The 27,217-nt window shown below is 38.8% G+C and overlaps 1 protein-coding gene across 3 annotated transcripts in view; it reads right to left on the bottom strand.

Moving 5' to 3' along the window:
- The window catches only part of rad51d (RAD51 paralog D), a 41,567-nt gene extending 14,690 nt beyond the window's left edge, over window positions 1–26,877 (bottom strand). For all 3 annotated transcript variants that reach the window (XM_041801132.1, XM_041801133.1, XM_041801131.1), the window contains exons 1-7: window positions 26,505–26,877; window positions 26,333–26,394; window positions 17,468–17,586; window positions 2,990–3,071; window positions 980–1,114; window positions 798–893; window positions 587–677 (exon numbers count right to left, since the gene is read on the bottom strand). In XM_041801132.1, coding sequence (XP_041657066.1) covers window positions 587–677; window positions 798–893; window positions 980–1,114; window positions 2,990–3,071; window positions 17,468–17,586; window positions 26,333–26,394; window positions 26,505–26,586 — 667 coding nt within the window. In that variant the 5' untranslated portion in view covers window positions 26,587–26,877. The remainder of the gene's footprint in view (window positions 1–586; window positions 678–797; window positions 894–979; window positions 1,115–2,989; window positions 3,072–17,467; window positions 17,587–26,332; window positions 26,395–26,504) is intronic.
- Window positions 26,878–27,217: the final 340 nt, after the last annotated feature.

Below are 27,217 nucleotides of genomic sequence, written 5' to 3'. Positions count from 1 at the left end.
GTGCCCAGCAAAATGGGAAAGGTTATTACTCTTGGTCAGGGGCCTCCAAATCACTAAAACCACCACTGATTAAACTGTTATCATAAAGCATGTGGGCAACAATTTTTTAATGAATGAGTCTATATACCTCAGCAATGTTCATTTAAAATGTATCAAGCTGTTCAAGATGGTCTTGTTTTAATTGTTCAGCTTTCAGCTGTGGTTAAGTTTGAATTTGCTGTCTGTAAGGTTTAATGGAGTTCACTTGGACAAATAATTCACATCATTAGACTCTGCAGAGTGTAGACTTGAGTTGAAGAAGTTTTAAGGACAATTAAAACTTCTATAAGAGATATAAGCAAGTTGAAATCTTTAAACGTGATGCTTTGGGATTTAATGTGATAGAACAAACTTCTCTGTTTTTCTCACACTTCCTTATGACTTGAATTAACCCAGAAGTTGTGCTTTCAGAGTATGTGGGAACAGTGTTGTGACATTTATTTTGCAGATTTCAGACAGACACTTTTTTGTGGGAGTTTGTGGGCTCAGGTGTAAACACAGCCGCAGGTATGATGGACTGTGATGGACTCATGGAAAGAGATATCACCTTCATTCTGTTTGCCTCCCAGTAGAGGAGAGATAACAGCTGACACCGAGTCCACGATCACCGCCTTGACAGATCCACCGCCGACGGACGTCTAATGCGAAATATGACAAAATGAGATTGCTCGAATTTAGATCTGTCCTTCACGAAGGTTCCCCTGGTACAGCATGGTGGGTGGGATATTTTAAGAATAAAAGCAGGACTCCAAACAAACCTGCTGAAGCCCGCCACCACGAAGACCGTACAGACAGTCAAGTAAAGCGTAGACGTCAAACAAGCGGAAGACATGGATCCTCTGAAGAGCTTCCATCTGTGGAACAGCATATTCTTGTTTTACATTGTTCTACATCACACATCATAATGTATTTCTTTAAATCTCAATCCCTGACAGCACACCTGCTCCTGTGTGTTACTTGTTTCAGTTTGTAGCATCTGAAGCAAGCGGTTGGCAGTGAATCCTCCTGTCGTATCGATAAATATCACACTCTGCTTCAGATGGTAGGAGATGTGTGCTGCCACAGCAAAACACACCTAAAAGACATGGAAAATGTACAGGTTAGAGATGCCCTGATTGATCAGGAAGTGATTATTATCAGCCCATTTTCATGCTCGTCATTATCTGATCACCTGGGCTTAGCACTCCGGTGTCTGCAGCTGATACAGGCACTGTGTGTGCAATGTAATTATATAGGCCAACTGTTGTCAGCCAAGAAATATCAAGTACATAAGCACTGTGAGCCAAACTGATAGACATTTGTTAACTGGTTCCACAATCATTACACTATACTCATACTGAGATGATAAATACATCTTTTCTTTTGACTCTCAGCTCTCACCTCGTCTACTGCTGCTGGTCAGTCATACTCGTCCTCCATCAAAACAGCCTTAGTTAAGCCCCCCCCCCAAAAAGTTAGTCAAGTTAGTCCCATAAGTTGACCCTCTGAGCTCTAAGCTATTTTTGAACTATTGAGTCTTGTCTGGACTTTTTGTCTTAAAAAGCTTGTAAGGAGAGCAGGTGCCCTAGTGGTTAAAGGCGCTCCCCATGTATGCGGGCGGCCCGGGTTTGAATCCGGCCTGAGGCTCTTTACCGCATGTCTCTCCCCCACTCTTGACCCTGCTTCTGACTCTATCCACTGTTCTCCTCTATCTAATAAAGGAGCATAAATGCCCAAAAATAAATCTAAAAAAAAAAAAGAAAGAGAAGAAAAAAAGCTTGTAAAACTTCAATCCTGTGGTGCACAGTCAAGCTCCAGTCACCCTATTTATCAGGGACATTCAGAAAATGTGTGATACAGAAAGGTCACTTGAATCTTAAAAAAGTTATGGGACTATAAAGACAAAGAAAAAAAAATGGAAATTAAAACTTAAAGGTCTTATGTATTAAAGTAAACATCAATGACTAAGGGTTTTCATCTCTTTGGGACTAAAGGATTTAAAAAAAAATCATTCTTGAAAAAAAATCTTCACAATATTCACATTTTTACAAAAAGTCCTTGTGCTTTTGGGAATTTCTGAGTCATTTTCTGAGTGCAGTGACTCTGAGAGACACATCACAGCCTCTACAAACAGACAATCTAGCGTTGAGCTAACCAGCTAACTGCAGGAATTATCAAAAAATTGATTATAAATGGATAAAAAGAAGTTCAGTATCCAAGTCACTGGTGTGGATTTAACCTTTAAAGACCCCGGAAAGTCAGCCAAGTTCAAGTCTCAATAGAAAATGTTCTGCAAGAGCTATGAAGGCCTGGATAGCGTCATTAGAATGGCACAACGGACGGCTTTCACAGGAAAAACAAGTAAGAGGCCGGATTTATGGTTTAAAAGTTATTTAACTTTGAATAACGTGTCCCTTCTTGTCGTTTATGACACCAACCTCAGAGGGCTAAAAGCTTCACTTGGATGTTGGAATCAGTGTAGTAATCAGTGATATAAAAGCTTGTCGGCTAGCTAAATGACATAACATTATGTAACGATGTGTTAAAGGTCATCTCATTAAAATGACTCTTAGACAAAGGCAAAAATTTAAAAAAATCATTGCGATGTGTTAGGTAAAGTGGATAAAAGCATGCTGTTGACTGAAAAAGGATGAAGTTTATGGTCCCTTTATCGGGTTGTGCTGCTCTCTGAAGATCCCAGCAAACTACAAAGCAAAGTAGACTGACAAACCATTAGACTAGCTATAATACCAAAACACAAATATGATCAGTATCAGCTGATTAGTGTTGAATGCAACAAATGTGATAGGGGCATCTCTACTGCACGTACAAGTTTAAAACAGCAGGGATAATTTGTATCTGTGCTAATCAGTAACTCTGAAAAGTTTTATTATAGCTATAGAGTAATTTCTTACTCTATAGAAGAGGGTTAAATTATCAGTGATGGAGAGGGAAGAGAGAAAATGTTTACCTGAGATTTTCCAGTTCCTGGGCCTCCTGACAGCTCTGTTATCTCTCCAGTATACAAGCCAGAATCGAGCAGTTTATCTAAGCTGCAAGAAACAAGGTACAATTCATTACTCACAGCTGCCATCCCGTGTAATAAACTATTAGAGCCGACAAAAAACTGCAGATGGGGAGCTGGCATTGGGTTCCAGATCATTCCTAGCATGCTCGGCCAAGTCTTCATTTCAGTAGCTCTTTCATATTTTCTTACCAAGCTCTGCCAGTGATGTGTCTTTCAAACTGAATCTATCAACATATCTGGCATCTTATTAAGCCTTTAGCATATGTTAAGAGTAAAATTATTAGGTGGTTTAAAGTGTGTATATATATATCTATAGATATATATATATATACACTAGTATATATATATGTGTGTGTGTGTATTAGCTGTGGCAAGTTTTGAAACAATATGTGACTATCTGACTGAAGTTCAACATTTAATTTAAATTTGAAAAGGCCTGGAAAAGGTCAAAAAGGATCTTGAATTACGATAATTTGGTCATTCCCATGCTGAAAAGGTCAAAAAGGCACTTTGATGCAAACTGATACTTTCCTTAATATGTTCTCTTTAACTCCACCTTACCCGTTAAATCATCCTCTTCAAAGCAGCATATCCGTTTGTTTCAGTGTTAGACACTGAGGATGGTACAGAAACCCTTCTGCAATCTGATCTACAACATCTGCAAGTCTTTGTTAAGAAGGACTGCCTGGAGCTATAGCAGGAACCTTCAGAGATGATACTTAAACTAACTTTACCCAGGAGGGTGTGCTGAGTGAGCTACAGTCTGTTCTTAAGATTTCTGACCTTGTCAGCCTTGTCACAGCGTCTTGGTAGCTGCATAGGTGAATCTTCACTGAACCCATACCTTTACACGCCCTGGGCTGTTTATACAAGACCTCTTGCACCTCAGCGTATCGGCGCTTTTATGTTCCTACTGCAGGAAACTTGGACAATAAATCAGCAAAGGTGCTTTAAGTTTCTCCTGAACTGAGTGAGCAGAAACAGAACTGAAGTGCGGATCAGGTTAAAAGTAGAAGTCATTGACAAAAGTTTCAAACTATACTGCAGCAGCCAATCAATTTTTGTGCTGCTTTAACCTCACTGTACCCACATGGTTTCATTTTGTGAGCAATAGTTCACCCAAGCAATTACAAACAGGTGTCATGTTTGTTTACAGCCTGTCCAGATAGCTATCCACAATTTCACCTCAAAATACAAGAACTAGAAGGGCAGAGAGAGTGCAAATACCAACTACATGAACTATAATAACATCCAGAACATGGCAGCCTGCTTTCAAAGGCAGCTTTTTTTCTGATGGTCATCTCCAGATATCATCCAAAAAGTTTGAATGCTTCGGTTCTGTTGCAGCTTGGGTTCTATTTTACAGACACATCGTAATGATCATGCATGACAATCTCAGCTGAATAACTGTGACACAAATATTCACCTCTGTTCTGGTTAATTATCTGAGATAACAATTTTAAGATTTGATTATCGTTTCAAATGTTTTAAATGGATTAACACAGTCCTGTCTTCTTGAACTCCTGTGTTACAAGTCATCTAAACTACTCAGGTCTACTAATCGGCTTCTCTCGGAAGATCAAAACATAAAAAAAGGGGGAAGGAGCCTTTGTCTTAGCTGATCCAATATATGCCAGTTGCTGCTGAAGATCCATCTCCTCTAAATGACCTACAAGTCTAATTACTCCTTACCCCTCCCATCATTTCAATTTTATATTGTCCCATTAGCCTTTTATGATTACATTTCATGGTCTTATTTTTTGCTCTTTAGTGTTTACAACCTCGCTTTATATATGTATTTTTTTGTGTGTGTTTTATGGATGCTCTCTGTCATTAATTAGAGTTAAATCCCAATTCTGTTGTGTCTCTTTGATGCACAGCACTGTGGCCAATGTATACTTTTTAATTGCGCTTTATAAATAAACTTGAATCAACTCTATGTCCTAAAACTTTATAGTGCATTCAAGTATATTAAAACACAATTTGCTTTTAGACCAAGGTGTGCTTGAATGTCAATGTAAAATCTACTGAGATCAACCTAAATAAACAGTTTAAAGGTCACTGTAGTGAGAATCTATCCAGAACAACTAAAGATGAAACCACAATCTAAGGCTGTTGATATCACACCCTCTATGGAGGAAAGATAATGATACAAGGGGGGAGAGATCCTTTCTCCTTCCTAAACCAACACTTTCAGATTATCCTTCAGGAATGTCACTGAAAGGGGGGGGGGTTCTCTTTCCCCCATGGCTGACAACTTATCAAGGAACCGCGTTCGAAAAACAAGAGTTTCTCAGGCAGTAGGACTCTTAAACTGCCATTTTGATAAAAGACAGCTCCCAACAGAGATAAACACCTTAAAATCTGAATCTTTCGATTGGTCGACCAAATGGTGAACCTCCTCAGACTAAATCCTGTCTTCCTGAAAGCTGTAAGAAACTTTGCACTACGCCTCATAAATCTAAGGACTCTGTCTTCCTACAGAGCCGTGGCAGAAAGCAGGCGCATATCTTAAATTCCCGGTGTTATCTCAACCACATGAAGCTGCAAGGATTGGAAGTATCAAAAAACTGTCTTAAATGTTATGTTTCTAACAGGACATGTTCATATTTGGTTGAGTCTGTTTACAAGGAACAGAATGACGTGTCATACTAATCTCTGGCATCTTCCCTTACTGAATTATGGTTTTATGATCTAATTTAGTGGTATTTCTCCAAGTTGATGAACAGAGACTGAAAATTGTCCATGGATCAACATAGCCACCTTGTGCTCAAGTTCCGTCACACCCAAATGCAGAAACATTTTCTAATGTATAATTGTGCGTATAAACAATTAACTGTGTTTCTAATGTTTGTGTGATAGTTTATTGATAGTATTTTAGAGTTTTTATAACCATGTTGTGTTATCTCTACATTATCCGATTAACTTGATGATCTGGTGGAGTGGATTTAATCAAACACTGGGAGGGCTTCAAAACCGAAACCCCTCCCTCTTGTATAAGAGTAACTTCAGAACTCACAAGAGTTCAGAGTGTGGAGTTCGGTGCAGAGTTCGGTGTGCAGTTCCAGCAGTCAGGTCTGGACAGTCCAAGAAGATGCTCACTGAGGAGAGCTCTGTTGAGTCTCCTTGGGCCTCCTAGGCCCATTCTTTATCCAAGCATTGTGCCAAGTCTGATAAACAATCAGACTTAGAATTTTTCTTATCCAGTACAAGATTTTTCCTAACCTTTTTATAGCTTCGTGCTAGATTTTTTTGTAACGCAGAGTTTTTGTTTTTCCTTTTTATCACACAATCGACTTCACTGTGCCAGCAGTCACGTGGTGTCGATGCGTTTGAGTTTATCCGATTTTTTTATTGGACGATCAAGAGCTGTTTTTGGAATGAGAGACAATCCTTCCCAGAGTCTGTGGACAAGAGTCTGTACAGCCGTCCCTACAGTCTGAGCGACCCATCAGCGCCGCGGCGGCCCAGCTTGAACCCATCCGGGTCGGACCAGAGTTGGCACGCGGTAGCTTTGGGCGTTCAGAACTTGCCAGGCGCCTTCCTCCGGGCCCCTCCAGACGGGTCCCCTCCTCCTCGCCTTCGTCAAATGGCTGGTATGATCCAATTCATCTCTCTGGTGCTGATGTCTCCAAAGTTCCAATAAATTAGTTCAGATCTATTATTCTTCCAAATTCACCCTCCAAATTCTTAACGTCGGTTAAAATTTTTCCGTTGGGATTATTAGAATAATCCACTCTCGCCAACTAAGTAAGCATCCTTTCTCTTTACCCTATTTGATCATGTTCTGTTTATTCATTTACATTATCTATTCATATAACCTGTGATTTATGTCTGTTATTGTGTGATTTTATAATAAATCTTCAAAAGACAGTCGTAGTTCGGGAATTCATTCTATTAAGCAGAGAAACAGAGTCAATGTTATGAGAATTTACTACTTTAGAAATGAGATTGATTTACAGTAAATGTTCTTGTTAATTAATTAAAGGTTTTGATTAATTAAGAATTGCAATATTTTATTGGTTATTAAATAACCAATCCGCGTAAGCGGTGGTGCCCTATTCTTTACGAGGTTTACTTGATAATATTAATTTATTATCAACAAATTTTCACTACATCACATTTATGCAAAATCCACTTTTTCAGGCATTTCAAACAAAAATATGTGCCCCAGGCCTGTCAACAATCCCCCCAAGAATCAGGAAAATCCTCCCCCTCTCTTTCTCCACCTTTCAGAAAATGTGTGATGAAACAAGCCGTGCTCAAATTTTCCCCTCATGATGTCATGTGGGGAGTCTCAATCAGGAGAGCCACATCCATTAAGCCACATCCATTTCCTGAGAGGGGTGGAGTCAGGGGCGGAGTCAGACCGCTCATAAACATTTAAAGCCACAGACACAGAAAGAGTTGTTCTGAGCAGGGCTGAAACAAAGGGATTTTTAGACATGCAAAGTGTTCTTTCAGCAAAAAACTTTACAGGCATGTTTTTGGGACCCTTTAAACTTGTCTTAAAGTGGTACAATATGTGACCTTTAAAATGAGATAAATCTGATGTACCACCAGAGCACAACTGCAATGGATCCATGCATGTACCCATGTTACCTCAAGTTTTATATTTTTGAGAATGAATAAAGAGTTGTAAAGAATAACCCAACACTCAACTGTATCATCATATTCTCAGCTCCCCTAGTGTTCACTGTTTTAGTTCATGTCTATTAGTCGTTGTGTTGAGCATCATCTCGGTACCAAACCTCAATTTGTTTTGTGTGTGCCGGCCCAAATATGTCCAAAGCATGGAATTCCAGAATCTGTCAGCTGCTGATCAGCTGTCACATGTGACAGAATACAAAGTCACACTGTTGCCGCAGTTGTTGAAGCTGTTCTTTCAGCATGTCAATGTTTTGATTTGTCCATGCTGACGTTCGAGCCAACGATCTGTGCAGTTTGTGTAATCTCATCATCTTTGCCCCCACGTGTGATGATGGATGTGACAGCGATGCCGTTAAATCTACATGGCCAAGGTCTTCCAGCTTGAAGGGGACACGTCACTGGGAGCCAGTGGTCGGTTGATGGTGGTGTTCATCAGTCACAGCGTGATTGAGAAAAGGAGAACCAGTCGGGATGGACGTACGTGGATTACTCCTGTCTTTCCCTAACAATGGTGCTGCGAGTGTTGATGAAACATCAGGTTGTTCCTGTAAGGGTTCAGAGGGGTGAAAGTGATTGTCCTTGAAAAGGCCCAGATTCTATATTTCCCATGGGAACAACTCATCAGAGAGATCAGAATAGTGTGCAGTCCTTGGACGTGAAGGTCTTCATCTGAGTGTATGATTGGAGTGGTGGCAAGAAAGAGGCTTACATGTTGTTGTTCAGTCAAGTTTTCTTTGAAGGAGACCTCTTCTAAAAGCAATTTTTGATTCCTCTAAACAGAATTTTCCTTTTTATACTTCACCCATAATAGGACAATTCAAGTATTTTAAAGTTTGTCTCTATTTGAATACCATTAAAAGAGATTTTTGAGGCTTTAGTACTACAAAAATTGCTGAATTTTGGAATCAAGCTGTCAAATTATAATAAAAAGGATTCCTACAGAGACAGAACTATAACAATCTTTTTGGTCTTAACAAAAACAGAGATTCCTCTTGAGAAATAGTCTGAGTAAAACAAAGCAGATGAGTTAATGCAGAAAAACAATGATGAGGAGAATTTTTTTTTCTATTTGTTTGTCATAAACTTAATTTCTGGGGATTGTTGACCAGATTGTGTGAACACTTGACTATTCATCCTGGGCTCAATATGATAGGTCAAATTTTAGTATGTTGGTTTTTAAATGCATAACACTTGTTAATGAGTCTTTTTTTGTTTGTTGCACTTCTGACTTTGTTTTGCGAACCACTCCTCTTTGCAGAATTGTTTTAACTCTGCCACATTGGAGAGTTTTTGAGCATGAACGGCCAGTTCAAGGGTCATGCCACAGCATCTCAACAGGATTTAAGTCCACAGTTTGACTAGACCACTGCAAAACCTTTACTTTGTGTTTTTACAGGCATTCAGAGGAAGACTTCCTGGTGTGTTTTGGATCATTTAATTGTCCTGCTGCATAACCCAAGTGCACTTGAGCAAGTGGTCCAGGTCCTGAAGCAGAAATGCAGCGCCAGACCATCACACCACCACCATGTTTGATGGTTGGTACAATTTTCTTTCAATGAAATGTGTTAGTTTAATGCTAAATGTTATGGGGATGCCACCTTCCATAAAGTTCAACTTATGTCTCATCAGTCCACAGAATATTTTTCCAATAGTCTTGGGGATCATCAAGATATTTTTTGGCAAATGCAATATGAGCCTTCGACGTCTTTTTGGTCAACAGTGGTTTTGGCCTTGGAACTCTCCCATGGATGCCATTGTTGCCCAGTCTCTTTTCTAATACTGAACCACTAATCTTAACTGAGTCAAGTTAGTCCTGTAGGTCTGTAGATGTTGCTCTGGGTCCTTTTGTGACCTCCTGGATGAGTAGGGGAACACTCTTGGAGTAATTTTGGTAGGCCGGCATGAGAAGGTTCAACACTGTTGCAAGTTTTCTCCATTTGTGAATAATAGCTCTCACCATGGTTCGCTGGAGTCTCAAAGCCTTAGAAATGGCTCTATAACTCTTTCCAGACTGGTAGTCAATAACATGTCTCATCTGCTCTTGAATTTCTTCAGATCGCAGGATGGTTTTGATATCTTTTAGGCCACTTATTTTACAAGACAGGTTCTGTTTAGGGGATTTTTTGATTCAACAGGTCTGGCAGTAATCCGGCCTGGGTGTGGCTGGTGAAATTGAACTTGGCGTTGCAAAAAGAGGTGGTTAATTCAGTTCATTTATGATATAACAAGGGGAACGATTACTCTTTTGCATATGACCAGGTAGGTTTGGATGCCTTCCCCTTAATAAATGAAATCATCATTTAAAAACAGCATTCTGTATTTACTGGGAGTAAACACAGGAGGATTGGCTGTTGAAAGCTGCTGACATTGAACTTCAGGCAGAACCCCTTATGATGTGGCGGCCCTGATGGAAGACAATTTTTGACATGTTTTCAATGAGGAATTTATCACTGCTTCACTCCCACTGATTTCTACATGAGCCTATGCATATCATTATATCATCATCATGCCATTACACTGTCAACTGTTGTTATAAATGTGATGTAGGCTACATGATACAACAGCCAATGACAGCTATAAACCATTATCAAGCCTCATCATCGGCTCTGTTTGTAAGACAAAGCACCACTGCTGCAAGAAATCTGATAAGGTTTGTTTTGCCTCTGTAGCTTCTTTTTGTCTTTGTACATTCTGTTTCATCGACTTTAAACAAGTGGTCATTGTTCATTTATCATTAAAATGGTGGAAGAATATGAAATGGAGGATGTTTCTCATTATTTCAACATGAACATTGGTTTAGATCAGTAGATTTGCAGGTATTATGGAATAGCTAGCTTCAACAGATGGAGAACTATTTATCAAAGTACAGCTAATTTTATATTTTAAACCCTTTTAATTTCTCATTACGCTTTTTTCAAGCCGGCCAAACTAAGAAATTAGACAGTATAAAAAAAGTCTTAGTCTGTCACTTTCTTTATCCTTCTGTGGGCTCTGAGTCATAGCACAAACATCAAACAGCTAAAAGAAGAAAAGAAAATGTTGAAAAGGGCAACAGACATTAAAAACAGTATGGTGGAATGAGCTGGGCAGCAGACGTGACTGAAAGTTGAAAAGAAGTTTTAATGCTGCTTAAAGCCTTAAGGGCTTCAGGTAGACACAGCATGCAAATAAAATGTAAATGCTCTAATATTTGCATAATTTAATTTAAACTTTGTTCTCTCAGACAATGCTGTACAGAAGTTTCAAGCAAACACAAGTGATCTGGGTTATAATGAATACTGTTTGCTACATCCAGTTCACTGACTCCAAAGCAGCAGAGACCAGCAAATAAATCTTATCTTTTCTGTTTATGCAGCTAAAGAAACTAACTCACACACGCCATAAAGTTTGGCCAATCCATGTTTATATCACATATATCAACCTATCAGATATCAGCAACTGCTTTCTGTTTGGCCCTTCAATAAAACTATTTCACTGAACATTATATGCATTCCCGATGGCTCACTAAGTACCTTTCAGGGCCATATTCCAAGGGTGGTAGGATTACTCAAGTACTTGTAGTTCAAGTCATCCATTAACTCAATCCCAAGTCACCCCTACCACTTAGCCCTACTCCTATGGCTTTGCGTGTTCATGTCTAGGGGGTAGAGCATCTTGATTCTTGTTGAAATGGAGAGGTAGAGTGAAGTGCTTGGGGTGCATGGCCCTTCAGATGAAGATTTTTTTCATAGGTGCATTCAAAGAGAGTGCTTTGGGAAGTCTCCCAGAACCCTGAGGATCTTCAGCAAGACTGGAAAATAATGACAACAATCTAGTCTTACAATTTGATTTTGCTTTATTGCACTATTTAGAAAGATTAGATTTAGAAAAAGCATTTGCTCAAAGTAGAAATGCCTGGTATTGCCGTTCCATCTGTTTGCATAATGCTGTGGATGACAGCTGATGATATATCAGGAAACTGGAGGGTCGTCCCATTTAAGTCATTTTATTGACTTAAGTATTAAGACCCTTTGCAACAACGCTGTAAATTTAGCTTGGGTTCCTCCCAACTCTCTAAATAGTTGCTAAGATGTTCCTACACCTTGATTGGAGTCCGCCTGTGGTAAATTAAACTGACTGGGCATAATTTGGGAAGGAACACACCTCTCTAAAGAAGGCCTCACAGCTGACAACTCATATCAGAACAAAAAACAAGCTATGAGGTCAAAGGAACTAAACTGCAGAGCTCAGAGACAGGATTGTTAAAAAGCAAGGATATGGGGAAGGCTACAAAAAAAACCAAACATCTGCTGCACTGAAAGTTCCCACAAGCACAGAGACCTCCATAATTCTCAAATGGAAGAATTTCGGCACGACCAGGACTCTTCCAAGAGTTAATCACTAGGCCAAACTATCAACTATCAATCGGGGGAGAAGGGCCTTAGTAACACAGAACACCAAAAACCTGATGGTCACTCTGACTGAGCTCCAGAGATCCAGAAGTTACAGAAGGACAACCATCACTGCAGCCCTCCATTTATCTGGGCTTTATGGCAGAGTAACTAGACACATGAAAGTCCGCTTGGAATTTGCAAAGGAAAAAAAAAAAAAATCTGAAAGCCAAGTGGGCTTTCATGTGTTTTGCACTGGGAGGTGTCCATCTAGCCACTCTGCCATAAACCCAGATTGGTGGATGGTTGTCTTTCAGGAACTTTGTCCCATCTCCACCCAGGATCCCTGCAGCTCAGTTAGAGTGACCATCAGCCCCTTGGCCACCTTTGACTGAGGCCCTTCTCCCACAGTTGCTCAATTCGGCCTTATTGTAAAGGAAAGACACAACCAAACCCCTCATTTTGAGCCAGGACAAGCCTTTTTAAAGTGTAAGTGAACCCCCAGCTCAAACCTAACTCCGCCCACTTCAAGATTGAAGATTTCAAAAAATGCACAGAAAGTGAGCAGTTTGGTAAGGACGGGGTTTTTCAGATGAAGCAGAAGTGACAGTGACTCCCCTTACCAGAAAGTGACACAGAGTCCTGCAGCACTGCAGCCTCAGACTGATCTTTTGAGGTGGAAGATTTTTCCCCTCTAGAGTCCCCTGAAGCAGGCTGTGGAGTGGTAGCAGACTGTGGTGGTCCTGATCACTACCCATTTGGGCCATTTGCTCCTGCACCAGCGTTACTAAAGCCGGAGCTCTCGGAGCTGAAACAGTGCAGGTGCAGGGTGGGAGTGGTCTCTGAATGGTAAAGTCAGTTAGAGGCGGTAACATTCTACCTTTTATATAGAGTCTGTGACGTAGAGTCACATAAGCACCACCTTCTCGGCAAAGATATTTCAAAGCAGATGTTCGTTTGAGCCCATTAAAAGTTGTAAAATGCAGATTTTTTATCAGTTTGGTGTCAGAAATAACACCAGCATTGATGTGTTTTCTCTTAATTAAGTCAGATACCTCAGTGTTTAACTGGAAAAAATGTTAAAGTGTTCACTGCTTCTTTAAGTATTAAATGTGGGGTTTCATTGTTTTGAAAATCATCACATTCTGTTTCTATTTTAATTTTACATGAAATAGTCCCAACTTTTAGGAAACGTGTTCATAAAAAATAGAGACACTTTAACATCAATCAGCCTCCAAAGTCCTGTTTACGTAGTAAAACTGTTTCAACAAAGACTGAAGAGAGAAGCCTTTAGGTGTTTGGGATATTCTGCAAGGCAGATATGTTAGAGTGGATTTGTTTGAGGTTTTGAATTTCCAAATACCTGGTGATGCAGTGTGGGTTTCAGCACTCTGTGCATCAGCCACACACCACACTGAAATACCAAAGCTTGACAGCCAGAGCGTTCATCAGTTCATCCTTTCACCAGTAGAGTGCAGTCAAGATACACAAATCACACCCAACTTTCATCCACAGCTGATTCAGTTTCATATCACTAATCCAAAGCACTAACTAATTTATGAAACCCACTTTAAAAGAACCACAAAGAGACAAAAACACCTTTGGTCATTCATTATTCTGTAAAAGTGGGTTTAATGGTAGAAACAGTACCATATTATGAATCCTACCATGCTGGCCTATTTCATAGGTTTGTCCAGAGCAGCCTGTGCCATCCCTGAACAAGATTCCCCCTCATAATGTTTGATATTTAACTTCTACACTGTGAGATATGACTGCACACTGAGAACTGAATCATGCCATGGCTGCACACGTCTCTGTTTCTAACTTCACAAGACCTCACGTCTCTGTTTTGCAGGTAAATTGATGCTCTACTGTAACGCAATGCCATGCTGAGAGCAGAGGGAATTTAGGGTTTCTCTCAAGTCATTAAATGTTTTCGAGCACTTTGGAGTGGAGTATTTTTTGTGGAAAGTGGTCAGGATGGAGGCCAACTTAAGGCAGCTGATATATCAGGAGGCACTTTAGCCAAATGGAACAACAAGCACAGAAGAAGTCAGCTTTGGCTGCTAAAATGTCGCACACAGGCCATTTCTAAAAGACTCTGTTGCTCTGCTGTATTTATAACTACAGCTCCAATACTGCAGATGCATATTCTGCTCGCACAGGTCAATGCAAACTCGATTATAACAAGCCTGGAAAGATTTTAGTTTGATAAAAGTGGATCAATGCAGAGGAATCTGGTTGCAAAACATCTTCGGTAATGTACAAAAGTATTGATTGTACATGTTTTCTGTAGTGTCACTGTGTATTGCTCTGCAATGCTCAGGAGCAAAAAAATGAAAAAAAAAGAGCAAAACAAGACTTTTAAATGCATCTTGCACTAATCACAGTATCTGAGGTTTTTTTTTTCTTTGATGTAGAAATCTGAATAATATCAATAACCCTGCCCTTGGCTTTTACAGTGAAAACAGTGATTTACAGTATTATATCATGTTCTAGAGGTTGCTCTGAAAGAATATAAAATGTCATGTGGAAGCTAGTGGGGGTTACAATGTAGAGGTTAATCTAGCCATAGTGTGGAAAAAATGTTTTAGATCAGCCCAAGTCAAAACGCTCCCTGCCTGCTGATGTGCCTGATTGATACCTGTCAGGTGAGCTCAAACATAACAAAAGTAAGGAAATTTATGTTTGGTACATTATTTCTTTGTTGTAACAATGCTTCTTGGCAATAAATTTTATACCGCTGGAAAGCCTGTTTATTACCCTTTTAAATGGTGCCACATTTGTGAGGAACATGCATATATGGGATGAGCAGCAGAACTGAGTATGTGGGTTGCACCCATGAAAAATGTGCCAAATCTTCTCTGCTCATCCCACAAATGCATGATCCTTACAAATGTGGCATCATTTAAAGGGGTAATAGACAGGCTTTCCAGTGGTAGAAGATTTATACCAAGAAGCATTACAACAAAGAAATAATGTACCAAACACAAATTTCCTTACTTTTTGTTAAGCTGTGGCTCGTGGCTCATGGGATGCACGGATGTTTAAACCTGCAATAGATCTGAGATGGAACTTAGAAATCACTGTTAATATGATTTTGGATTTGTGTCAAATCTTGTCATCAAGTAAATTCAGCCACCGCTGGATTACAGAAACCAGTAGAACCAGAACAGCAGCAAGGAAGCTTGCAGTGCTGCAGACAGATACAGCTGTAAGTTACCAAGTTTTAGGTAAACATTGGGGTTGTTCTGATTTCGATACCAGTATTGGAAATACGTCCGATACTACTTAAAATGCAGGTATTGGTATCGGTGAGTACACAAGTTTATGCACCGATCCCATTGGTTTCGCTTTATGTTTTGCTTCATTTAGCCATACCCGACACCTTGGTGTCGGAATCGTATCAGGAAGGGAAAAATAGCCCCTAGTAAACATTAGCCAAAAAACAAGGTTGGTTAAAATGAATGCTATATCAAAAAAAAAAACCTGGAGTGTTGTATGCAACTTTCGGCTATGTATTCTTCAGTCTCAGCGTTTTGCTATCCACTGGTAAGCTGTTTGGAGCTGTGGGCTTTGACAGAAACAACACCAAAAAAAACTAGAACAAAACTACAACTGAGTGACTGTGCCTCATTTTCTGCTCAGTATTGAAATCTAAACATGGTGATCTGAGGATTATTTCTCTAAATAAGAGATTAGTGATTGTGAGGAAAAGAAAAAAGAGGCAATAAATCTGCTTAATTTTAATATGTAACTAGTTTATTAAGAATATTGAACTAAAAATAATGAGCAAGTGAAAAACCTATTTGAAGCTTTCATTTTTCAGAAATCAGGCCTATTCATTTTATTTTGATAAGCCTTTTTGAAAGCTATTTCTTAAATGCAAACCTTTAACTTGAAAAAGGAAAAATGTTTTAATTAATTTTTACTGTTATTATTATTTAAATGATCAAATAACTTTCAGTTTATTATTACGTTTGCAGCCCATCTTGATGTATTGTGATGAACCGTGATATTGAACTGAATCAGGAGACCAGTGAAGATGCACAGCTCTAAAAAACTGATAATAATTTAACATATAATTTAATGCCGGACTACAATAAATGCATTAAGGAGACACAAATCAGAGGAATTTTCCCCTTTGTTTATTCACAGAGCTTGTATCAGATGTCAGCCATAACAAGGGGAAAGTGGTTTCTGTCTGTAAACAACCTAATAAAACTGTTGTATATGGATAAGAAATGCAGACGTAGCTGGCAAAATAAGGTGAAAGGCCCACCCTGGTGTAGTGTACATTCGAAATATGTCGACACAGCTTAGAGAAGAGTGGATATCCTCTTCATCTCGGCCGCTAACAGTTAGAAACTGTCGTTATCGCTAGCTTATTGAGGACACGCAGCTGGGAGGAGACTGTCAACAGGCGTGAGGGAGGAATTTTAAAATAAAAGCATAGCTTAAAGGTGACGGTCTATATTGATGTTTTGACTTTCTATGAATCTGACTGGATAATTAATCAACCAAACAATGTATTGATACACAATAAGAGGACAGCTATCACTAGCTGACATTAATAGGATCAGACATTGGTAATATTTTAAACAACTTTAAAATGTTTTAGAGACTAACTTATCCCCATACATCTTTATAATTATTATAAAGAGATTTTACACATCATTAACCAAGGAGAGCAGGGCTTGTAAAAGGGTCAGTTTATACATATACTTTACTCTTGTTTTTTCCAACTGAAGGAAATCATTCTGAAGGCTGCTTTGCCACCCAGTCGTACAGAGGATCATAACCTCGTGAGAAAGTGCACCAATGCATACTCTTTATATTGTGCTATCCAATGCTAGTGGTATTATATGGTTTTTAATCCAGTTCATAAACCACTACATGACTGTTCTATTAAACCTATAAAGTCCCTTTCTATAAAGTACGAGCATTAGGATCTTCATTATCACATTCCCTGTAACATTCAACATCATACAGTACATTTTGTAAATTCTAAGAAGAATAATTATTAAATTTTCATCAGTAAACAATGTCAAATCTTCACATAAGCTTTAATTTAAGTTGTGGGTAGTGTTTCTAAGAACTCATACATAGTTATGCAAAGCAACTACAAACTACGGCTACTTTTAGTGGCATACAAATCAAAGATGTTCTTGTTACATAGCAGGTAGAAACCATGGAGAAGCATCTTTGGACAAAAAGAAGCATCAGCACAAAATCACCTCTGCCTCTAAAATAAATATGTGGAGCTGTCCTCAGGAATACGTTTGATTTTTGGAGGTGAACCTTCTTTTCAGCTCTTGTGGCTCTAAGCCCTCCGTTAAATCCCTCTGGTGCCTGCAAGACAAAGCACTGTGCTCTGCTGTGTGTGCACAATTGTCTATACCTGGGGTTTCCAGTCGAGAGGATGGCTGTTGAGCTCAATAGTTCTTCGTACAGATCAGCTCCCGACACAGGGAACGCTGTGTGCTGGGCCAGCAGCACTCGACGGATGGCAAACAGAGCCTGAAATATAAAAATTACAGCATATGATGCACAAACAATTGCAGCATGGATCAACCACAACATGTGTACTCCTGTTCCTTAGGGTCTGTTGCCAGATTGGATAGTTTTCTGCCCAACTGAGCCACCATGATGATTGTAATCCAAAGACACAAGGTAAAAAAACTGGCTTGTTTTGACAGGATTTGTCAAAATAATGTTATCATGTTCTCACTATTTGCTTCATCAATGCCGTCTTGTATACACATGATGAATATTGGACTACTGTAGCTCTAGTAAGACATTTATACAGGATTAAAACAGAGGCAGCAGGTTATTCACACAAAAAAATACAGCCATAAATTGCTCAAAAGGAGGCTGCTCTTAAAGCAGGATGTCCAGTCTTTATTGGCAAGAACTGAATAATACAGACAATGTCACGGTTGTCACAATGTCTACAGCTGCATGGCTAATGTCATTTGATGACAGAGTGCTTTTATTTTTTTTACATATAATTTTCTAAGTGATTAAGTTAGTCTTTATTAGAAACTTAGTTTGACAGCCTTAGATTTACTGTTTATTAGCCTTGATCATGTTGATTAAAAGACAAGTTATAAACTCTGAAAGCAGGCAGTTAATTATAAAAAGACTGCCTCCATTACATTTCCATGATAAAGTAAACAAAGTTCTAACTCTTTAACCATGTTTTTCAGATTATTTTTGTGTTCTTTTCCTGCCAATCTAGACTGAGATTCCCCAGTTAAGGGGGTACCTTTCACAAGTAAGATTTTTGTGGTTCAATACAGTTTAAATAAAGGCTGGAGATATACAGGAAATTTTCCAATCATACACTGGTTTCCACCGACTGAAACAGGCAAATGACATTTGAATCTTGCTATCATGATTTGATCATTTTAAACTCAAGGTCAGTTTTATGTTATATAAATTCCATGAGAATAAATGTTGGTGTTATTTTTAGATTTTGTGACGATGGTAAGACTGAAAGACTAACCCTCAAATTCCACATACTCTGTGCGGTAATCTGCATACAAAGGGGACCCCAGATGAAAATTGGTCCCTCTCTGGACAGTCTTTGTAAATCCACAGCATGCGCTTAGGTCCATCTCTGTTATGTGCCTGAGGCAACACTCAACTCAGCTCTAGTTAAAGCTTGAGTATGTTACATTCAATGAGAACCGTGTAGAATCAACTCTACTACCCCTCCCTTCCTGTTCTTCTCCGTGTTTGGGCTCCGTAGCTCCGCCCCTCTTCTCACAAACCTCCTCGTGAATGCGCATATCCACTGAATCGAATACTGATGGTGGCAAAGCTCTCATGGAGTGATTTTGCTCCACTTTTTAACCGATATCAATGGCTGAATTACATGTAAGAAAACACATCGTCTCAACATGAACATATTCTACATAGGGCCGAACACCGCCTAAACACTGCCATTGTATCAACTTCTCACTGAGCTAAGAGGCGCAAGTGCACCCTAACAAGTGTCTATTAAGATTTGTGAAATTGTGAGAATAAGCTAATGTAGTTCATACACTAAAAAGGTAATTTTGTTTAAACAGCATTACATTGTTTAATACAGATTTCAGGATGGGCCTTAAAGTCCACTTTAATGTCACCTTTGAGAATGCTTGCCTTTGTTTTAAGTCTAATGTGATTAATTTTTACTATGCAGGATGATGCTATCTTCAATGTCAAAACAAGTTTGTTATTAATAGAAACTATTTTATAGCTGCTACAGCTCATGTTTGAAAAGCTTTAACATGTAATGTAAAACTATTAAGTTTTAATAAATATCTTTTATTTATTGCAGCTCTGACTCTGGTTTAATTTTACAGGTAAAGTGAGTTTAGAATGTATTATTAATGCATTTGGGACTTGCAGTTTGGTCTCTTTGAACTATTTTCTTTGTTTACAGGTAAACCTAGCAAAGCTAATGTTAAAACAAAACTGAACTGTAAAATTTCCTACAGCAGCATACTGTATAGGGAACATTTAACAGTTAATAGCTGGCAACTCGAGCTGCCAGGTAAATTGTGTATTTGAAACTAAAAACAAGAACATGCTGTAAATTGGATTACAGTTAAATGTTGTTTCTGTAAAATAACTACAATAACCAGCTGTAATGTGCAGAGAGTCCAGTCTGAGTCCAATCAGTGACATATTTTCCTCTGACATTACAAGCAGCTGGGTAATGGATCAGATGAAGTTACTCTTTTCTCTCTATTGCACATACACAGTCTCCTTTAATGTGTTTCTCCTGAATCCTCTCCTTCTTCATCTCTGGGCTAAATGGCAGGTCACATACCACGACACCACTTACGGTTTTGGAACGTGTAGTCTTGTGAGGAAGTAACCTAATGCCTTATTCTCTGTGGATTTTGTTGGTCAATATATTCTTAATCAATGTTTTATGCAATCAAAATTGCATAGAACATTTGTAATATCTGTTGATAACTTATTGGTACCGAAAATTATTTTTACCTTCACAATTTGTGCTCATTTTGCAACAACTTTAAAATCAAGACTTGTTGTGCAGTCCATGAATAAAGAAATCAGATTAAATATAAAAAAATAAATGGTTAAATCTAGAAGTTGCTACCTCACCTTTTACTAGAGTTAAAATGTCAATGTTGATCAATTTTTAAAGTACAGCAGCACTACATTCATACTTCCATTTGTTCAGTCACAAACACACTACAGTTTTCTGCATGTATCCTCTTGAACCTCTACACGCAGCTATTCACAGAACAATAGTGATCTGTTATACTTAACACAGGCTCCCTGTGTCAAGGAAACACTGCATACTGCATGTACACTTGTGTTTTCCTTCTACTCATTAAATCCAGTCATACTGCACTACATGACTAGGCTACATACTGAGCTGTTCAAATTAAGTGGAAGAAAATGTGAAAAACAAAACCTACTTCTAGGTTTCCACAGCAATTAAATTTTCAAAATAAATAATGTGCCAAGTCTGGAATTGAAAATCAGGAAGGTGCCACCTTGGCAAAACAAGTTCACTCTCAGCTTTGCACTCACATATGATTGGTCACATTTGTCACCCCCTATTCAAATAAGCAGTGTCACTGCAGAGCTGAGACACAAACCTTCCTTTGTTTAACTTTCAATGACGTTAAACATGAGCAGGGATATCTGACAATAAGACCGTTAATAATGATAGAGTTAGCGTATTGTTGCAGATCAATATTCATATCTGACTCAACATTGATCACGGGAGAAACACACCCTATCACCTATGAGGACGACAAAAGCCTCAGAACCACAGAGAAAACCTCACTTTAGGAGGACAAAGAAGTTTCTTTAAACCTTAACTTGTAAGAAATAACACCTTTTGGCTTAGAAAGTCTCATTATCTCAAAAAGACTTCTTCCCCCCTCGCTACTTTGAACTGCACAAAACTACACTGCTGCGAATAAATAAAAAATCTGATCACATACATCCTCAATTTCTATTTATAAGTGGGGAAAAGTACAAATTGTCTGGGCCCAAAATAACTCTATAAACTCGGGAGAACAGTACCTTCTTTACCTGATTGGATTTTCACTGACAAATCTATCACTGTGCATACTGAAAGATTTTGAAGCAGAGCTCCTCAGCATGAAAATGAAACCTTCACAAAGTAAACAAAAAACATCTAGGGTCTAATTCTGTTTCAAAGTATTAATTGTTCAGTGTTTTTTTATATCTGTTAAACATAGTTAGAGATTGTATTTAAATATTGAAATGTCAGACTGTTCAAATATGTTTGATGACTCATCCGGCGCTGAAGGGTAAATTCATTAATGCATCCGGTCAAATTTAATATGGGACATTCAGCACAGCCTTCCCATTAAGCTACAGCCAACCATTTGTGGGTCAGAGCAGTTATCAGAGCGTTATCATGTGTGACGTATGAGTCTGACATTTAAGACTAAAGTATGATTTGTTGTTTGCTTCTTGATCCTGTAGGCTACAAAATACACCATTTATGTGGTTGTTGGATCAAAGACCCTGTAAAGTGAAAACAAATCTGTATTTAGGTTTGTTGTACGACAGGCCACGGTGTTATCAACCACCAGGTCAAATTTCAGTCAGATAAAACATCTCTAAGGTTATAAAATTAAGCTTCAAAATCATGAAAAATGAGGCAGTACAATCTGCTGAACGAGCCGAAGTCACACCCACTCAAGAGAAAAACCATCCTCTCAAATTTAAAAAAATACTACAACCTGACTGGAAGAAAGCACTCACACCGTTAGCCTGCCCCTTGACCTTACGTTGACCTTATGATCAGAGCCACAGACTGTAGAAAGAATTGGCCAAAGCCTGTGTGATGTCAGCTATTTGATTACAATAGGTGGACTCAAACAGCTTTTGAAGACAAAGCATGGCGGCCTCCATATTCAAATCACTGTGTCAACCGAACTTTGGATTTACCTAACTGCAAACGAGAGCCCGCCCACTGAGCTCGACCTCCTGTTAGCTAAGCCAACACTAAAGCTAGCCTTCTGGATGTAGCGCCTGCCTGTCAAGATATGTTAATCAAATGAGACGCGCCAATCAGTGCGCATAGAGGTTTTTCCTAAACATAATCAAAACGATTGTGGTCCAAAAAAAGCGAGAGGACATGAAGACATTAGCTAATGAGACACGTTTTGTTTTCTTTTGTTTTGTTTTGAACCAGACTGTAGCCAGTTTATTTCTGTAAAAAAAACAGCTTTTTAACATGTTTTGTGTACGGGACGTCCAATATGGCTGAGTTAAAACAAGTCTGTGAAGAGGGGTGGACAGTGATGCAAAAGACTCATCACCAGTTATCGCAAACGCTTGATTTCAGTTATTGCTGCCAAGGGTGGCACTCTGTTTGCCACGAAGAGCAAGGTTGGAACTGCTTCTTGTATAATGTGTTTTTTAATAATTCTATGGTAATACAGTTTACTGCACAAAAGTTAGAATGACAGAGGCAAACAATTTCAGTAGCTATTTTTTGATTTGTGGAAACAGAGTCGATAACACAGAAATGTACTGATAAAGTAATAATAATAATGACATTACGACTAAAAAGTTTAGTTGCAGCTAGGGCTGAATGATTAACCTCATTTATCTGACATAAAAAACATAAGGGATGAACTCATCAAAAATGACACCTGAGGGGAAGTAAATCAATCATGAGCCATGTACTCCATCAGTATGCAATGTTAGCCCATTCAGATTAAGCCCTAAGTCAAGTGGACTGATCTCCAGGTAGCTCACATACTGTTTAGAGTAGCTGGGAAACCTGGATACTTGAAGGAAATCCATTAAAGTGTTCTTGAGATCGCGTTCACAAGTCAGGGATGAACATGAGGCCCAAGGACCCTGACCTCAAGCGTTCTTGAGCCACGGTATTCAGGAGAACGGTTCAGACAAACGTCCATAGATCCTGAAAACATCATGTATCCAGAATAAAAGAGGCATAAAAACAAGAATATGAAGTGTCTCAGACTTCTGTTTTTGTTACTTTGGTAAAAAAAAATTTATTGATATTGTTTGACTTTTACTAGTATCATATCAAAGTTCAAAACTCTGGTATAGAGACAGCCCTAACTTCAGTGTGCATGAGATCATTAAAGATGAGTGGATGCAGTCTGCACTGTGATATGATGTAATGTGTCATTTCAGGACATAATCAGTACACAGTTCACCTAGAAAAAGTCATCTTTCCTAGCAGATATTGGTGTGAGATTACAAAGTCCCTAATCAGACGAGCTCTTCAAACACAGAACTTTAAGTGACCTGCTCAGTTTCACTAAGGAAAATAAAACTACATGTTTTGGCCCGACTTCACCCCGTGAGAGGATTTCTATATGATATATAAGTATGTGAAGTCTATCGAAGTTTGGATTTCTTTGAGGGAAGTTTTAGGTTTATTTGATGTTTGTACCAGCTCCATTACAGTGGGACAACATCCCTGTGGATCTTTCAACAATGATTCTGTGTCTTAACACAGTGTTCACAACTCAGCAAGGATGTGATGCTTTCTTTGTGATTTGAGGAGAAAAATATCCTGTTATAGAGTCCAGCTGCCTGAAGAAGGAGCGTTTACAGCTGTTTAGCAGGCTCACACTCTGGTTCGTGTCTTCTTCATGGCAGAGAAGGATTCCTGACAGAGTTCACGTCAAAAACTAAGACATTTATTTTTGGGGGATGTAAGGCAAATCTGTTGGGTCTCAATTAGTGGCTGTGTTGGTGCCCCAATTTAGGATGAGAGCTTGTCAGATGAGTGTGTTTTTAAAATAAAAGTCTCGCCTTGTGCAGTTTTAATTGAACTTCTGAATCAGACTGCCTGTCAGATAAGCATGTCAGTGCAGATGACCTAGCACTGACCTCCTGGCTGTTGTAATGTGTGTGCACAACAGAGGTTCAAATCAACAGCAGGAGACTGATGGACCAGAGGGAGCCTGCTTATCAGCTCAGGGGATGCCTGCAGGCTGAACAAAGTGGACAGGAAGTCGAGATCAGGATGAATTTGCTGCAGGCAGAAATGGGCAGAGAAACAGAATGGTCTTATATGCAGGGAATCTACTTATCCTGTAATTATTTCTCTGATTCTGAAAGCACCTGATAAAGGTGAAAAAGGTCAAAGAAAAGTTTACTTACTGTATATTTGACAACAATGAAACATAGAGTTAGAACCATAGTTTTCAGCTTAGATATAATACCAGCAAAAATCAAACAATACTGATATCTGTTTCCACACCTTTAAAACAGAACAGAAGTCAGAAGCTCCAACTTTGGGTGATTTCTTGATTTTAAATACCAAACATTTAGGAAAACTCCTGCACAGTCTAATGCCTTGTTTCATCACAGGTATGAGACGGATCCGTAAAAATAAGGACAACAAACCCTAGGGTCCAACGCAAGGAACTGCACTTTTTACTGATGGATTAAAAACTTGTAAACTACATGTAGCTACTGGGGAGAGGATAATATTGTCAGTATTTTTAATTTTCGCCAGTAAGCACCTTGGAATATGTGTTCACTGGAATAACAGAGATAAAATAGGACTAATATTGCATATCAAGAAATCACTGCAGAGGCTGGCCAACCAGGAAAGAAGCGAGTAATTCACAAATGTACATATGAATGGCAGAACGGGCTAAGCTTACTTGTTTAGCCATTTCAATGTTTGTTTATATGCTAAATAACCTGTTTTTAATCTAACCACCCCTTCCAACAGTTCACTTAAATGTTTGAATATAACTGACGCTGCCTAAACAATCTTAGAGCACTTCACATCGACTGATAAATCCTGATACATCATCACATATTTCATATCAAAGTTGTTTATCTGATTGTTATCTAGTTTGCAGTTTGGTCAGCTAGCACACTGCCAGATAGCCTCTCTAAAATCTACCACTAAAGTTCAATTTTTCTATGTACTTGTGGCACATTTTGGGTGAATATATTACAGAAGGGAGAAATGTTGCAGGCAAAATTTTACTCATATTTACCCATAACCCCTAACTATACACATGTGGAAATGAGGGTTAAACCTGGAGGTCCCAAACTTTTCTACCTGTGACAACCATTAACAACACCAGAGACCTGGGACCCCAACTCAGTCTGAAGGTGGTCAAAGCACACATGTTGCACAAAGCATCATGCACAAATTCACATTTTTAGAAGTTTCTGTACAATTTACTTACAATTAACCACACTATCTCTTATCAAGTTTGGTTTTATTCAAATTAAACTTATTCTAAGAAAAAAAAATACAACAATAGATCAAAGATACCACCCACTGCAAACCCACCTCTAGGTAGTATTAACTGAACCACACAGGTTAGATGTAAAAGGATCCTCAGATACTATACAATATATTCTCATTTCACTAAACATCCTTATGTTTTTTAATCTCTGGAGGGACAAGATGTATCATTTATGTATTACTGAATACAAGGATCTAGCTAACTCATTTGCTACACAAAAACACTTTGGTTGACTTCAATGCCCATTCCACCCACACAATTACTCACTATTCTATCTTTTAAAAGTTAGTGAAAAACACTGTTTATGATCCAAAGGAGAGAAAAAAAGTTTGTTTACCCATAAGATCAGAAACGGGTTAAATGAAATGTCTTTATGCTCTCTGCTCTCTCTGCATGAATCTGTGCTGTAAATGATGAAAAACCGAGAACTAGCCTCTTCTTCACTAGGTTCAAACAGATTTTTGAGAGTACAACAAGTATTTTTTTTTTCTTCCCTGATGACTACACACGTTTTTAGCAGTCATTTCTCACTATAAGCATTAAATAAATCTACTAGAAACCACTTTCAAACCAGCTGTCTGCCATGCAAGTTCTCTGCATCTACAGGAAACAACACAGCCTAACTGACTGGGTTCAGTGTTTCCCCTTGGTGACCTAACAGCCTTATCATACCATACTTAAGATACCTAAATATTAATATTAGCTATAATAAGTAGGTACAGTAAGGGTAAATAACAAGCTTCATGTCATCCCAGCAGAAGACTGAGCCCCTGTTGGGCTGATACAATGAGGAATGTGTTTGGTTTAAGGGACATAATTAGAGAGTCAGTGCATCCTGGATTTAAATGGTGTTATATGAGGGGTAAATATGACTGAGCAGGCAGTTTACAATCCATCATGGTTGACATTCAGGGTGCTTAACTCACTGACATGCAGTATTCAAGCTCCTTCGCCTGAGTGAACGAGCCACATATTTAATTGATGTGTGATATAAATACCTTGTAAGACACAGAGCATTTCTGTGCCAGATCCTCAATGTCAGATGAGACCAGATCTTCTACTGCAAGACAAGAAATCATATTTTTTTCAAGAGACGACCTGTTTTTATCAATATATAATAATGAAGCACCGTTAGCAGTTATAGCCATACGAATACCAACATTTACCAACCTGTTTTAACATCAGCAGCACGCAGGTCGCGGACTAAATCCTCATCCAGCCCAGGACACATCCCCTCTCTCAGGACTACCATGGTCTCACGTTGTTCATTTCTAACTTGTTAAACTGACCATACAGCAATTACATTTAGAAGCGTGAGCTGCTCGTAGAGCTCCAGCTAGCTGCAGTTGTTTTTAGCTTTGCGGCTAAACTACATAGCTAACTTTTCTGTTCGGTCTATCGGTAACGGCAGAAAGTGACTTTCTTGACCCGTCCTCTAATGTTGACGCAGAGAAACCGCGACAGTATTAACGACCAACAAATGGAAGCTAAACTCCAAACTTGTCGTCTTACTTCCCAAACTCCTGCTGGCACGTTGATATGTTTCCACCACTTTAGCGACTGTTTAAGTTTTCGCGGCTGCCTCCTGCTTGCCGTAGTAAAGTTAGTTCGCAATGAATTTTGGGTAATGTAGTATAGTTTTTTTTTTTAAAGTTTAAAGTTCAGCCCCTGTAAGCCCCCCGTAAAATTCTTACCCCCGTTAACATTCCTTTTCGTTTTCGTAAGCTTTACAAACTTCGACCAGCGAAATAAAGAGGAGTGAATACATGTTGACCATCAGTAAGTTAAGAAAGCCTATTTAAGCCACTTAAAAAAGAAACAAATATGGCACTCTGGAGAATAAAAAAATCAAAATTATGAGAGAAAAAAGATCGAAATTTTGA

Source organism: Cheilinus undulatus, linkage group 12 (assembly GCF_018320785.1).
Source record: "Cheilinus undulatus linkage group 12, ASM1832078v1, whole genome shotgun sequence".
Taxonomy (NCBI): Eukaryota; Metazoa; Chordata; class Actinopteri; order Labriformes; family Labridae; genus Cheilinus; species Cheilinus undulatus.
The sequence above is the reverse complement of the archived record's forward strand: the minus strand, read 5'-3'. Positions and strand labels throughout refer to the sequence as shown.